Here is a 15,009-nt window from a genome sequence, read left to right as displayed (position 1 = left end):
TGTGTCAGCTCTCCTCATCCAGTCCTGTGTCAGCTCTCCTCATCCAGTCCTGTGTCAGCTCTCCTCATCTGCAAGGGTTTTCCTGGGACAGAGGGGAAGGGCAGCCCTGGTAAGGTGCCCTGGAAGAGCCTGGCAGGGGCTGAGCCTCCTGGAATACCCCGTGGGATCTGCACCTTTCGGAGGATCAACCAGCCCTAATCACCTTCACCTTGGGAACTCCCTCTGAACTTCCAGTGGTTTTGAAATACAGATGTTTTTGGAATGTTTTTGGAAAACACAGATGTTTAGAAGCTGAGCTACTTCCCTGTGTTTCTCCTTCCCAGAAAGCTGGGAAAGACTCAGAGTGCTCCTCTGAGGAAGAGGCTATTTCTGTGCTGTCCCTGTCCTTTCTTGATGCATTGTGCACTCAATTATTAAAACCCCTTCCCAGAACTGGGAAAGAAGGGGGCCAGAGGAAGGAGATGGAGTTTCTTTGCAGCTGGAAAGCAACTGTGTACAGTCAGAGGGCTGAGTGCTGCAGCCTCCTTTTCTAATTCATCCAGCCTTGGGCTTTTTGGTAGGTTTTGTAATTTTAGGGAGCTGCTGAAGCATGGAAGTGTAATGGAAATAATTCCAGCATTTCTGCTTGCCTGCCATAGGCTTCTCCCCAGCCAGCTGTGTTAGTGTGCAGCTGGCACAGAGCCCCCTCCTGAAACAACTCTGCTATTTTTAGGCCATTGTAATATGAGTGAAGATATCCTGGGCAAGTATTGTCCTAAAAAGTGGTTCATGGAAAAGATCCTGGGCAGTAAAATGCCAGCGGGAAAAATTACACTGGTGGTGCTTGGAGCACGAGCAGGGAGTCCCTCACTGGGGGGGTCACAGGGCTCAAGGCTGGGAAGCCTCCAGGAGTGTGTCTTGTCCTCATTTGGGCTGGAAGGGGCCTTGAAGCCCATCCCGTTCCACCCCCTGCCATGGCAGGGACACCTCCCACTGTGCCAGGCTAAAAGCCCCAATGTCCAGCCTGGCCTTGGGCACTGCCAGGGATCCAGGGGCAGCCCCAGCTGCTCTGGGCACCCTGTGCCAGGGCCTGCCCACCCTCACAGGGAAGGATTTATCCCTAAGCTCCAATCTGACCCTGCTTCCTCTCAGTTTAAGGCTGTTTAATGCTGTGCAGGAAAAGGGCACCCTCCCCTCCCAAAAAAATTGTCTATTCACAATCTCTGTCTGTGAATAAGGCATGAATATTCATGTGAATAAGGCATGAATCTTCTGAAAATTTGGTTCTCTGTCACTGTCCTTATTTGTTCCTCAGGGACAATGGGAGTTGCTGATGGAAGGCTGACATAGGATGATCATGGAATCATGTAGGTTGGAAAAGACCTTTAAGATGGAGTCCAACCACTAACACAGCTCTGCCATCAGTCTGCTGTGCTGAAATCTATGGATATATGGATATATCTATATTTTATGTTGACAGCCCTGAAAGGTCTTTGCACAAAACTCATTTCCAAGGGGAGGTGTCACCCCAACGGAGAGACTGATGGAATTCCAGAGGGAGCTTCTAATCCACTGGCCTGGAAAGGCACACAGCAGTTCATCTTCTGCCTTCTGGTTTTCATACTCGATGGCAGCAGCAACATTTGGACTGCAAAGACGAAATAACTGAAAGCTGTTTTCCTTGGATTTAATCCCAAGCATTCCAGTTGGTTTTATGGCTTCTGAAATGGAGTTCATAGTTCTTTTTAGCCGGGCCAAGTTCAACCTTATGTTCCCATTTATCTGTTTTGCTGGTCTCCTAAACAGCGGATCTGAGATGGCAAATCCATGTTTCATGGAAACCCAACTCCTGGCAGCTCTGGAAAGGGACTGGATATGGATCTGGATGGTATAGATCACATGCACCAAAAATGCTCAGAAAAATCCTGAAGTGTCCACATCAGATGCACAACCCGGCCACCTCCGAAGGGCGTAAAAATAGAACTCCAAACCACAGATCCCATCCACGCCCCTTCCCATCCGGTGGGATGAGTGTGGCACCACGTATTCCCAACAAAAATATAGCTGAAAAGATGGGTTCTGGAGCCATCTCCCAACACTCCTCCGTGGTGGATGGTTCTGGAGCCATCTCCCAACACTTCTCCATGGTGGATGGTTCTATAGGTTTTCCAGCCTCAGCTCTCAGAGTTTGGTGCCCTACAAAAGGAGGCTGGGCTGTAACATGCACATGCTCATTTTGGAGCGTATTCCTTGTTCAGAGCCTTCCCTGGGATCTGTGCCTGGTAAACAGGAGGATTTTCCAGCTGGTGCAGCTGGTACAGACTTGCCTCAGGTTTTTGAAAGTGTTGGTGTGTTGCTCCTTGGCAGCCTCAGCTGCAGCTCCAGTGCATGAACTCGCTCAGTTACGGCTCCTCAATGAGCCCGCTCCAGCCTGAACAAGCCTGTTGCAGCCTCATTCCATCCTGGCAGCAAGGACCCCCTGGCAGTGTCCTGGCAGGAGCACCTTTCCAAGCAGTTGTATCCCAGACTGTCACTGTGAACAGCTCCAAGAGAGGACGAGCTCCTGGCCCCACACGGATGTGTGACCTTGCCAGGCCATGAGCTCTGTGTGTGTCACTGACGTGCGAGTTGGGGCATCTGCAGAGGCAGGAACGAGTCAGGGCAGGTGTGGAGGAGCAGGGGAGGGCTCCAAAAACCTTCTGTAGAACAGCTTAAGCTAAACAAGACACATAGAAAACATCAATGCTGTTGTGTGCAGCTGGTTCTGAGGCTTTTTCCAGCAAGGCCAGCGTAGCTCAACTTCAGTTCGTTAATTGTCTTCATAAAGGAGCTTTGTGTAGTATTTTTAATTACTCTGGGAAGCTTCTGAGCCTCCTGTCTCTTTGCTGTTGCAGAGGAAAACGCAGAGATCACCCTGGATGTGTCGCTGGCCTATCGCGACGACATGTTCAATGACTGGGAGGAAATAGCACATGCCATAGAGATCAGGAAGCTGAAGTGCACCTTTGGCTCTCCAAAAGTAAGGAATTTGGATGACACTGGTGGTGGGGATGAGTGGGAGTTGTCCTCTTCCAATCACAGAACCATGGATTCGCCCTTTCCATGAAAAAAATTTCCCCAATATCCAACCTAAACCCCCCCTGGCACAACTTGAGGCTGTTTTCTCTTGTCCTGTCACTTTTTACCTGGAAGAAAAGGCCAATCCGTCTCTGGCTCCCACCTCCTGTTAGGGAGATGTGGAGGGTTTGTCTTGGGAGCCTGCCATTAAAGCCTGAAATGTGAACCTGTTTGAGGTCAAACCTTATTTACCCAGTGATCCTAAACAATCAAACTTGAGGAAAAATGTCCCTCAGCCACTGTCTCGCACAGGCTGGAATTTGCAAACAGGCCCTGGGTGCTCCCAGTGCTCCCAGTTTGAGTGCTCCGTGGTGTGCTGGTCCCTGGGGGCTGAGGGCCATGGTTCTGCTCCCTGCCCTTCCTGCAGACCGTGGAGTCCGAGGGCCGTCACTACGACTGCGACTTCCTGCCCTTCATGGAGATCGGCAGCGTGGCACACAAGTACTACCTCATCAACATCCGCCTGCCCGTCAACGACAGGAAGGGCATCAACGTGGGCATCGGCGAGATCAAGGACATCCGCCTCGTGGTGAGTGTCCTGTCCGCCCTCTGCCACCCAGGATGTGTGCTCGGGCTCTGCAGCTCCTGGCCCGAGCTCCTCTGCCTGCAGTGGCACCGTCCTGCTTCCCAGGGGATGCCCTCTCTGCCTGCTCTTCTGAGGAGCCCCCCCCAGGCCTCCAGAGCTGGCCTCTTCCATGCCTCCGAGCTGCCCGTGTCCTCTGCTTCCCACCACAGTCTGCCTGGGATGCAGAGTCCTCCTTATGGATAGGAGCTGAGGAGGAACAGGAGAGTTCAGAGGGGGCCTGGTCTGTCCTGGAGTTGTCTGTGGCCATGTCTGGGAAGGCTGTCAGTGATCCTTGCTCTGCCCGCCCTCGAGGCTTGGTGAGCAGGGATGCTTTTCCCAGCTGGAGGCCCTCCCACCCCGGCTGCGGTGGCTGCAGACGGCGGTGGGAGGACGCGTGGCTGGAGAAACATGTTAATGAGCCAGTGCTCTTCCCACCAGGGTGACTTGGCTCCATGAGTATCTCGTTACTTGTCTGGGAGTAATTCTGCCAGCTTTTTCCATGCTGTGTCAGAATTCCCTCTCTTCCTCGCCGTGGAAGCCGTGTCTGTTGGCATTTGTTCTCAGACCTTCTGGAACCTGCCCAGGTGGCCTGGGGGCTCACCTGTTCCCTGTCCATCATTGGCCAAACCATCTTTGGGATGCACTTCCATGTGTGTGCCTCTCCTGACACTGCCATGAGGAGAAGCATAGGATGATGATGTTAAGCCCTGTACCCTGGTTTTCCTCAGGGCATCCATCAAAACGGAGGCTTCACCAAGGTGTGGTTCGCCATGAAGACCTTCCTGACGCCCAGCATTCTGATCATCATGGTGTGGTACTGGAGGCGGATCACGCTGATGACGCGCGCTCCCGTCCTGCTGGAGAAGTGAGTAGGGGCCTGTGGTGGCCCAGGGGACCTCGAACAAGGGGACCCCACTGAGGTGATCATTGTTCCCAGGCAGAGCCCAAGACTGGGGCATAGGAATTGTCTCTTCTCCATCCCCTCCCTCCACCCAGGCACAGTGGGAGCTGGAGACCCCACAGCTTCTCTTTTCTTTCCCATTAAACCCACGGAGAAGGAGGAGCTGCTCGGAGGAGCTCGTCCTAGGGGGTTTGGTGGCAGGAGGTGACGCTTCCCAAACGGTGCTGGATTTCCACCTGCTGCTCTCCACGCACAGCTTTGGCTTTTGGGGCTCTGTCCTTCCCTTGCACACTGGACAGAGATGGTGTTTGTGCCTCTCCAGGGTCATCTTTGCTCTGGGAATTTCCATGACATTCATTAACATCCCCGTGGAGTGGTTTTCCATCGGATTTGACTGGACTTGGATGCTGCTCTTCGGAGACATTCGACAGGGCATCTTCTATGCCATGCTGCTCTCATTTTGGATCATCTTCTGCGGGGAGCACATGATGGTGGGTACCACACCTGTGGGAAGGTGGTTTCCAGCCCCGCTTCCAGGAAAACCTGGCAGCTCCCTTGCTGATGGTTGGAAATCATGCTGTGGGGACTTGCACCAGCTGAGGGGACTTGAGGCTAACTTGCTTTTCCTTTTTCTCCTCCTCCCAACCTCGTGATCAGGACCAGAACGAGCGGAATCGGCTTTCGGGGTACTGGAAGCAGGTTGGACCCATTGCTGTGGGCTCCTTCTGCCTCTTCATCTTCGACATGTGCGAGCGGTGGGTGCAGCTCCACTCCCAGGCTCGGCCATCCCAGAGCAGAGGTTCCTGGTCACCTCCTGCAGCAGGGACCTGCAGCACAGCTGGCTCTTCCCATGCGGAGCCTTGGGAAAAGATTCTTCCCCCAGAGGGTGCTGGGCACTGCCCAGGCTCCCCAAGGAATGGGCACGGCCCCGAGGCTGCCAGAGCTCCAGGAGCGTTTGGAAAGTGCTCTCAGGCACAGGGTGGGATTGTTGGGGTGTCTGTGCAGGGCAGGAGTTGGATCAGTGATTCTTGTGAGTCCTTCCAACTCAGGGTATTCCCTCACTCTATGATTCCCAGGCTGCAGAGTGACCAAGGGGCCCTCTGAGCCTGTTGGCCTCTGATACAGTTGGTGATTTCTCTCCTCTCTGCAGGGGAGTGCAGCTCAAGAACCCCTTCTACAGCATCTGGACCACCGAGGTGGGCACAGAGCTGGCTGTATCCTTCCCCTGCTTTGTGGGAGAGGGAGGTGCTCCCTCCTGCCAGGTGCCTGGGAGGTGTGGGGAAACCCCCTGCTTTTGGGTGGCCAGGGGTGGCTCAGGCACTGCAGGAGATCACTGGGGAACTGAATATGGGAATCACCTGGATCATGTTTTCTAGGATTTCTTGTTAGTTTGTACCATTTTCCCGTAACTTCCTCTGCACAGATGGCCTTTATTATAGTCGCAGGGATCTGCCTGTGCCTCTATTTTCTCTTCCTGTGTTTCATGGTCTTCCAAGTGTTCAGAAACATCAGTGGGAAGCAGTCGAGCCTCCCTGCCATGAGCAAGGCTCGCCGCCTTCACTACGAGGTAAGGGCCCTCCTGGTGGCACAGATTCCTTGTTTTTAAAAGATATTTTGGACCTCAGAGTCTGTTCTGAGACCTCCTTTATCCATAATCTCATACTTCCATTTCTCCTCCTCTAATATTAATTTTTGTGCTTAGTGGCGAGCATTGCTAAGACCAGCTGGTATTTCATGGTGTAAATTCAGATTGTTGGGGTTGGGTCATTTCCTTACAAAGTTGCTGGAAGGTCAAAGCAGAACACATTCCCCCCATTATCCCCGTTTTTAGCCCCTAATTTTGTATATTTTTCTGTCCTACCTGATTTGCCTGCTGCCAGCCCCTCGGAACTCACCCTCAGTGCTCAACCTGCTTCTACAGGGGTGCAAATATTTATCCCCAAAGTTATTCTGTTAAACCGTGGTCGCTTCTGCTCTAAATAAATCATTATCATCCATCGTGAGTTCACATAAAAAATTTAGAAAATTGGACTTGAGAGAATTTGAAGCAGATACGGAGTGTTTTTCCCTCTAGCAGGAGGCACAGGAGTTCAGCTCATGGTACAGAGTTGCTGATGCAATGCTCCACATCCAGACATCTGGGGAGCACAGATCTGGTGTGGAAGAGTTAAATTAATAGTCCTTTGTTGTCGTGGTGTGGCAGGGTAATTACGCAGACACTGACATTTCCACCTAAATTCCAGAACCAGGCTAAAAAAACCCACGCACTCACCCAAAACCAAAAGAATTTGTAAGTAAAACTGTAAAACCAGTGGAAGCAGGGGTGGTGGGCAGTGGGATTTCCAGCCAAGGAGTTTGTCTTGAAATCTCCATTCTGTGATAGCCAGCCAGGTTTTCCAGACACTGGAATCGCTGCAGCTCCCTCCCAGCCGGGCTGGGGATGAGGATGAATGTGGTGAGACCCCGAGCCCATGCTGAGACACCGACCCGCCACGTGTTTGTTTTACAAGAGCCGTGAGCTGTCGGGCTGTCCCCTCCTGCAGCCTTGCTCACACCAGTGTGCCACCTCTTCCACTCAATTAACTGCTGCTCAATCAGTCACCGAGCAAATGTCATGGAAAGGCAGCGCTGTCCAGACGTGCCCACCCCGCGCGGAGCTTCCGGCAGGAGCGCAGACGTGTGGGGAGCAGAGGATATGGGCTGTGCTGAGCACGGCACGGGAGTGGGTGGAGGTTGTTTTGCTTTGGGGTTTCGTGGGTTGGACCCTTGTTTTATTTTTTATTTTTTATCCTCGTGTCTTGTCTATCCTAAAACCAAAAATGGGTTTTGTGGATTCTGTTAATGTGACCAGTGACATTTCTCTCTAAACAGGGGCTGATTTTTAGGTTCAAGTTCCTGATGCTCATCACCCTGGCCTGTGCAGCCATGACCGTCATCTTCTTCATCGTGAGCCAGGTGAGGGAGGGCTCTGGGCTTCCTGGGAGAGCATCAGCCGCCGCTTCCCAGCCGCTCCCGATGCCGGCTCATCGCTGGTCAGACAGGACTGGCCTGTTCTGAGCACGTTTGATAACAAGTTGCTTTTGAAGAAGTTGTTTTCATTTATTTGAAGCTCTGCCATGCAATTGCTGAGGCTGGAGCCGGCACAAAGGCCCTTGGCTCCCAGCGGCGTTGGGGCTGCGCCGTTCGGAAAATCGGCCAACAGAGTTTAGTCATTTCTGAGAACTCAGCGAGAGGAAAATGTTCTGTTCACACTGAAACACTCGGGTGGCTTTGTGTGCCCACGGAGATGTGACAGCATCCAACCTTCCCTGGGTTGACTTTGCAGCCCTGCTGTGCCCAGCAGTAGCTGTACCTGTTTGTCCTGAGCTCTGATGTCGCCTCCGTATGAATGAGCTTTTATCACTGCTTGAATCATGGAGTCACAGACTGGCTTGAGCTGGAAGGGACCTTAAAGCCCATCTCATGGACAGGGACACCTCCCACTGTCCCAGGCTGCTCCAAGCCCCAATGTCCAGCCTGGCCTTGGGCACTGCCAGGGATCCAGGGGCAGCCCCAGCTGCTCTGGGCACCCTGTGCCAGGGCCTGCCCACCCTCCCAGGGAACAATTCCTTCCCAAAATCCCATCCAGCCCTGCCCTCTGGCAGATGTCCCTCCATCCCTTGGCCCCAGTCCCTCTCCAGTTCTCCTGGAACCCCTTCAGGCCCTGCAAGGGGCTCTGAGCTCTCCCTGGATCTTTTGCTTCTCCAGGTGAACACCCCCAGCTCTCCCAGCCTGGCTCCAGAGCAGAGGGGCTCCAGCCCTCGGAGCATCTCCATGGCTCTGTTTTTAAGCTACTTTAGTTTTCTTCTTGGCCTTTATGCTTTTCTTTAACAGAAAGCAACACTTCAGCCTGAGCAGTCTGTGTATCTTCAAGGAATATTAATATTGATGATATTTTCATGGATCTTGACAGCCCTCAGCATGTAGCAGGTTGGTGCTGTCAGCCTGGCCCCTCCTCAGCCAGCCGTGCTCAGCACATCAATTCCCCCATTATTCACGCTGGTTTTCCTGCTATAAAAGGTCTATTTCTAGCAGTCGGATGTGTTGGGATGTCCCCAGGTAGTGCCCTTTGTGTGCCAATCTGTGCTGAGCACATGGTTGTGGCAGGGGTATCACAGAGCACAGCAGTTCGGTCACATTAAATGAGACATCAGAGTTGAAGGAGTCCTGAGGGAATAATTTTGTCAGGAGCATTTTTTCCCTGCAGACTGAGTCTGAAGTGGAGAATCCCAGCCTGACTTCTGCCTCACTGAACCTGTTACACTCCATTTCCTGCGTCCTGTTGAATCGATGCTGTTCTCACTGATTTACTCCAAGGCTGTATCTTTATGGAATTTGCTCTTCCTGAGGGCCTGTCTGTGTCTGTTTACTCTGGACAGGTGACAGAAGGCCACTGGAAGTGGGGGGACATCACGATCCAGGTGAACAGCGCCTTCTTTACCGGCATCTATGGGATGTGGAATCTCTACGTGTTCGCCCTCATGTTCCTGTATGCGCCATCCCACAAGAACTACGGCGAAGACCAGTCCAATGGTAAATGTCCCCAAATGACCTGAGGGCTCTCATGGGGACAAAGAGATACAAAGTAGGGGGTGCCCTCTGTGCATTTTTTTTTGGCCCAAGTGCACACTCAGTGTGTGAAAAGTTTTGTAAATGATGGTTTGGGTTCCCAAGCAGGCATTTTAATTAATGGCTGGGTTAGGTAGGTTTGACTTTTAGCCAAGGCTGGCTGGAGCCTTTGGGATGGTTTTTGTGCCTTTTAGCATTGCCCAAATGGAACCGTGTAGCTCAGATGGAGGGATGAGGAGTGGAGAAAATATACCCTCCTGTCAGGGAGCTGTGCAGAGCCAGAAGGTCCCCCCGAGCCTCCTTTTTCCCAGGCTGAGCCCCTTTCCCAGCTCCCTCAGCCGCTCCTGGGGCTCCAGCCCCTTCCCCAGATCCATTCCCTTCTCTGGACATGTTCTAGCCCCTCAATGTGTTTCTTGTGCTTCTGTTTAAATAACTATAAATAAAATAATTTATAGGAAGGTTGCTGGTCCGTGGCTTAGGCAGCTGAAAGCCTGGAGGGAATAAATAGTCCCATATTTTATTGTGAGACTGCACTAAGGAATACCTTTGTTTCTCAGGTGACCTGGGGGTGAACAGCGGGGAGGAGCTGCAGCTCACCACCACCATCACCCACGTGGATGGGCCCACAGAGGTCTACAAGCTGGCTCGAAAGGAGGCTCAGGAGTGACACGGAGGTGCCTCAGCAGGGACCAGCCTGGGGTGGGGAGCAGAGGACACACGAGTCCCTCTGGCAGGAGACCGCTCTGGCTGCATCCGCTCCTCGAGCACCCCGTCCCTGGTGCATTCACAGAGCAGTGACAGCGAGCAGAACATTTGTAACTCTTTACTATGGTGTAGTTATTCCTGGGGGGAGGGCTGTGTATATTGTGTTACACTCAGGCACGTAAAACCCTGCTGGAAGGGCACTGAGGTTGCAAAGTCGCGCATCCAGATGTGGGGCCGGGGCAGAGCTGCCGTGGGGCTGGTCTGATTTTGCTGTGTGTCCTGGTGCATAAAGGTGCTGCAGGAGCACATGCTCAGTACTCTGGGTTTGCTCCTGTGTGCAAGTGACACAAGGTGTTGGTTGTGGGGGGAGCCTTGTTGTAAAAACATTTAATTCCACCACTGTAACTGTATGGACCCTTGTCTGAGTCTTAGGTGCAGCCCTACAGCCATGCTCTGTCACTGGATGAAGCACAGCTGGGAGAGGAGTATGCTGTTAGTAAGGTTTTAGTAGAAGCAGGGACTGCTTTCTCAGCAGGTTTTACAGCTGTTTGTTGAATACAGGGAATGTCCAGCCTGGATGCTGAGCTGAGTTGCAGGAGAACAGAGCGCTCCTGACTCAAATTCCCAAGGTGCTGATCCCGCAGCCGGCTCCTTCCTGTTCTCAGTCCCTTTGGCTTCCCGTGCTTTTGTGGCCTCCTCCACCTTCCCCTTTTGTTATGGTGCATCCCTGGGAGCTGGGCAGTCTCGCTCCATGCACTGCCGGGCTGGAGCAGAGCTGGATTCTTCCAGGGATTATCGGACTTGAAAGAATCCGCTGGTCACGCACTAATGTGGATCTTTGCTTTCCCAGAGCAGACGCAGGCTCTGGGCTCACTCAGCCCCATGCTGGGAGGCCTTTGGCAGAGAGTGGGGAGTGGGAACTGATCCGGGGTGGAGGCTTGAGCTGGACCCTGCTGAGACCAGTTTGGAGAAGTGAATGTTGGGGAAGGGTCTGTGCTGCTCAGGGCACACCTTCCGTGGCCTGGAGCATCCAGAGAGCCTCATGAGCTGGCAGTAGTAAATGTCTGTGTTAACTGCTGGTAACACGTAACTCCCAGTTTTGGCCCTACAAGATAAGAAGCTGCTGCTGCTGCTGTGTGTTGCTGAAGGGTTAGAGAGGAGGCAGAGAGGGGAAACTCCTTCCTGTCAGCCCAGGTACCATCACGATTCCCACTCCAGAATTTATTCATTTACCACAATCCATTTAGTAAAGCTCAAGACTGTGAAAAAAGAGAGGGTGGCACCACAAGATCACCTTGCACGGGGTTTGGTTGCTGGGCACCCCAAGTTGTGCACCATCACATGGGGCTCGTCCAGTCAGGATGTGTCACACCAGACACACTGCCAAAAAGCTGCTCCATGTGTATTAATTGGAGCCCCTATAGGATTTTCCTAAAGCAATTCCATTTGTTGTGTTCACCCTCACCAGGGTCCCAGCTTCCCCTGCCCCTGGAGGCAAAGCAGCTCCAAGCAGTGTTCCTACTTGGTAGTAGTTACTCCATTACAGAGTGAATTACATCAACGCAGATCCCCGTAACTCCAGAACGTTCCCAGCTGAACACTCGACTTTGCAACTTTACCATCCCTTTTCCCTTGGGTTCTTACGTGATATTTATGTTGTTCCCATAGCTGTGTCCGTGGATTCTTTTCCAGCTTAGACTATAGCAGTGCGTTTTGTAAAGGCACCCCACGAACAGGGAGCCGCAGCTTTCAAACCAAATTTTGTGTCAAACACTAACAATTTGTTTACGGGGCGCGTGTACGTGTGTGTGTGGGGGTGGGTTTTTTATTTCTTCATTCCTCAGCCCTACTCATATGTCTCGGAAATAGTCCCTGGGTCTTATTAAAATATATCCTTTCTTTTTGTTTAGGTTGAGTTCAGTTTTTACAGAATGCTTTAAGCAACCTGGAAAACACGTAGTTTTGTTAATTTAAATAAAATATACAATATTGTGGATTTGTTGCTGGAATTTCTCCTCATCTCCAATCTCCTCTGGCAGTGGGAAGCCATTCCCCCTTGTCCTGTCCTTCCAGACCCTCATCCAAAGTCCCTCTCCAGCCCTCCTGGAGCCCCTTTAATTATGGGAAGGGGCTCTTAAGGTCTCCCTGGAGCCTTCTCTTCTCCAGCCTGAACAACTCCAGCTGTAGGGTTTTCCTTCCTGTCCCTGCTTGCCAGCCCTGGAGTTGTCACCTTTGTGTGTTGGCCATCACCCCACTGCAGTGTTGATTTGGGCATCATCCTCCATCGGCTGCCGTATTTCAGGGTGCTGCTGCCCGCTGCTTGGAGCCTGCTCTCCCCATGTTGTCTTGCTGTCTATGATCCAGGGTAAATAAATTTAAAAAAAAAATTTTGGTCTCTCCTCCCAGGGAACAAGTGACAGGACAACAGGAAACAGCCTCAGGTTGTGCCGGGGAGGTTTAGAGTGGATATTTGGGAAAATTTTTTCATGGAAGCAGTTGTCCAGTCCTGGCACAGCTGCCCAGGGCAGGGGTGAGTCCCCATCCCTGGAGAGATTTAAGAGCCGTGTGGATGTGGCACTTGGGGACACGGCTCAGTGGTGGCCTTGGCAGTGCTGGGGGAATGATTGGACTCGGTGGTCTGAGAGGGCTTTTCCAACCTAAATGCCATAATTCTTTGACTCACACTTAGGGAGTAGTGGAAATTTTGATGAGAACAGATGAAATTCAGTATCAAGAGCCTGAAGCCCCCTTGCAGGAGCAACTGCCCTGATAAAACAGCACCTGAGAGAGGGTCTGGGTGGGAGCGGCTTTAGGCAGAGCCCTAAAAAGAGTCCCCGTTCCCGCTGCAGCCTGTGCTGGCTCCAGCCAGGCCACAGGCAGGGCAGCTCTTTGGGACCTAATGAGTGTCAAAAGAGCGAATAAATGAGATTTCAGTGCCTGTAGAGCCGCCAACCCCTCCCACACGCTCCTTTCCCGGGCGCGTCCTGCCCTGGCAGGGCTCTGCTGCCACCTGCTGCCACCAGAACCCGGCTCCCGGCTGGACTGAACGCGAACCAGCGATCCCTCGCCAGTAAGATGTGGATTTGGAAATGCTGATGTGTAGAAGCTCCCATTGCCTGCAAGGTGCTGCCCCTGGAGCTTTGTGTGTTCGTGTCGCCGCGCAGGGACACAGTGAGAACAGGCAGGAATGGGAAAAGCCACCTGTGACTGTCAGCACTGGCTGGGGAGAGGGAGGTGCTGGACTTCGTTTCTTGTCCTCTTTAAACCCGCTCCCGGCAGCCCCCAAACAATTCGTATGCTGTGGGACACTGAAACACATCCCCTCTCCCACCACAAATCCCGTAGCCCAAGGCCGTTTTCTGGGATTTTGTTAGGATGCCGGTGAATGGCTGTGTAGCTGGGGACAGAATGGCAGGAGATGGAGCTGTGGGAGACAAGCACCGGTTCTGGTTACAATGACTGCCACCTGCTCTCGACGACGGGACAGCGTCAGTGCACTTTGATTGGGGTAAAATAAGCAATAAGCAGCAACAGATTTATTTTTGGAAGGTTTTGATCTGTGGTGGGCACATGGACGTGTCACGGGTCTGCTTCCCACTTAGCACCTGACACCACGCTGTGCAAGAGCTCTTAGAGTTCTTCCCTTGTCAGAGCCTATTATAGGAAATCAATCCCAGCTTTGGGCTTTAGAGCTGGAGGTTTAAATAAAACAACTCTTAGAAAGAACCACTGGAAGGCTTGGAAAATATCTGAAAATGGGATAACTGCCTTTGAGCAAAAGTGGCTAGCACAGAGAGTGAATTAGCTGCACATTCCTAGCCAGCATTTCATTGTGGCTAATAAATACCTCATAAACACCAGAAACGATGGTTTAGAAATACCCCATAAACACTAGAAATGACGGTTTGTAAATCTGCTCTGAAAATCCCCATCAATGATGGGATTCAAAGTGAATGGCTTGCTACAGGCAAATCATCCTGCCTGGAGAGACAGGAACCATAAAAGCAGATGTAAGATGAGCAGGAATTTTTTCCAGCAAAGGGAAGGTGAGGGGTGATCCCTGACCCCGTGTTGACCCCACTAATGTTGATTAGTGGACTTCCAGAATTCTGCTTTATTCCCCTATTTTCATTATTATCAATATGAATTCAGACAGGAACTTTCAAAGCATCTCACTAGAAATGGGCACCTTACTGGCTTTAGAGAGGCTGTTTCTTTTTAAGGTCTCGGGTTTAGTTCCCTTTGCATGGGGATGGATTTGGTTCAAGTTCTATCCCAGGTATTTTGGCCTCATGTCAAGATTGAAATTCCTCTGTGTTTTTTGTGTTAGACAAAACAAACAAACAAACAACAACAACAACAAAGTCCACAGCAGCATGAAATAGATCTAAAGAGATACTTTTTGTTGGTCTGGGATAGGAGCATTGTAAGGCTGATAGAAGTGGATTTAAAATAGGAGAATACCACAGAGTCAGGAATGCAACAAGGATCAGAAAAATAAGAAATGATAACCCGGAAAACCACAAATGGTTTGGGAAGAATGAGCTTGGGGAAGGACTGGAAAGTGTTTCCTCCACAAGTGCTGATTTCAGCACAATTACTAATTGCTTTTATGAGTTTCTTCCTCATCTTGGGAGTTCTGACAGATGTCCCTGTGGTCTGTAAATCCTGCATCATTCCCTGTGCCTGCTATCAGTGGTTCATCGTCCTTCTCAAGCTTTGTAAACCTCCCCCAGGTCTGAGAGCAGAGAAACACGTCCAGCCCTAACCTTAACAATTCTACCAACAATTCATTTGGTTTTTTTAACACATGGGCATCACTTAGAGCTTGTTTGCTGCTGTTTCACAGATTCAATATCACTTCTTGTTGATTAGGCTTGAAAGCATACAAAGATCAAACATCAAAGAAACCTTTCTTACGGAAATTTTACATATTCCACATTTTGCAACGTGACCAGGCTGTAGATGACCCACAAAAAGAAACACTTCATAAATTGCATTAATTTCCAACCGATCCCCTCAGGGGCCGACAGCCATTTTGGGCGTGAGGGCGGGCGGTGCCTGGGCGGGAACGCGCGGGCGGGAAGGGGCGGGAAGGGGCCGTGAGGGCAGAGCCGAGCCCGGGGCGGGAACC

At 51.6% G+C, this 15,009-nt stretch overlaps 1 protein-coding gene across 1 annotated transcript in view; it reads left to right on the top strand.

Moving 5' to 3' along the window:
• The window catches only part of WLS (Wnt ligand secretion mediator), a 25,795-nt gene extending 13,924 nt beyond the window's left edge, over positions 1-11,871 (top strand). Inside the window, exons 3-12 of the mRNA XM_042030977.1 lie at positions 2,874-2,998; positions 3,464-3,625; positions 4,390-4,526; positions 4,885-5,053; positions 5,220-5,317; positions 5,713-5,776; positions 5,986-6,129; positions 7,434-7,517; positions 8,981-9,134; positions 9,728-11,871. Coding sequence (XP_041886911.1) covers positions 2,874-2,998; positions 3,464-3,625; positions 4,390-4,526; positions 4,885-5,053; positions 5,220-5,317; positions 5,713-5,776; positions 5,986-6,129; positions 7,434-7,517; positions 8,981-9,134; positions 9,728-9,837 — 1,247 coding nt within the window. The 3' untranslated portion in view covers positions 9,838-11,871. The remainder of the gene's footprint in view (positions 1-2,873; positions 2,999-3,463; positions 3,626-4,389; positions 4,527-4,884; positions 5,054-5,219; positions 5,318-5,712; positions 5,777-5,985; positions 6,130-7,433; positions 7,518-8,980; positions 9,135-9,727) is intronic.
• The last annotated feature ends 3,138 nt before the right edge of the window (positions 11,872-15,009 follow it).

The sequence above is a fragment of the Corvus kubaryi genome, unplaced genomic scaffold (assembly GCF_017639235.1).
Source record: "Corvus kubaryi isolate FWS band 111438036 unplaced genomic scaffold, C.kubaryi_AGA036_p1.0 37334, whole genome shotgun sequence".
In the NCBI taxonomy this organism is placed as follows: domain Eukaryota; kingdom Metazoa; phylum Chordata; class Aves; order Passeriformes; family Corvidae; genus Corvus; species Corvus kubaryi.
Note: the sequence above shows the minus strand (reverse complement) of the source record. Positions and strands in the feature narration are given on the sequence as shown.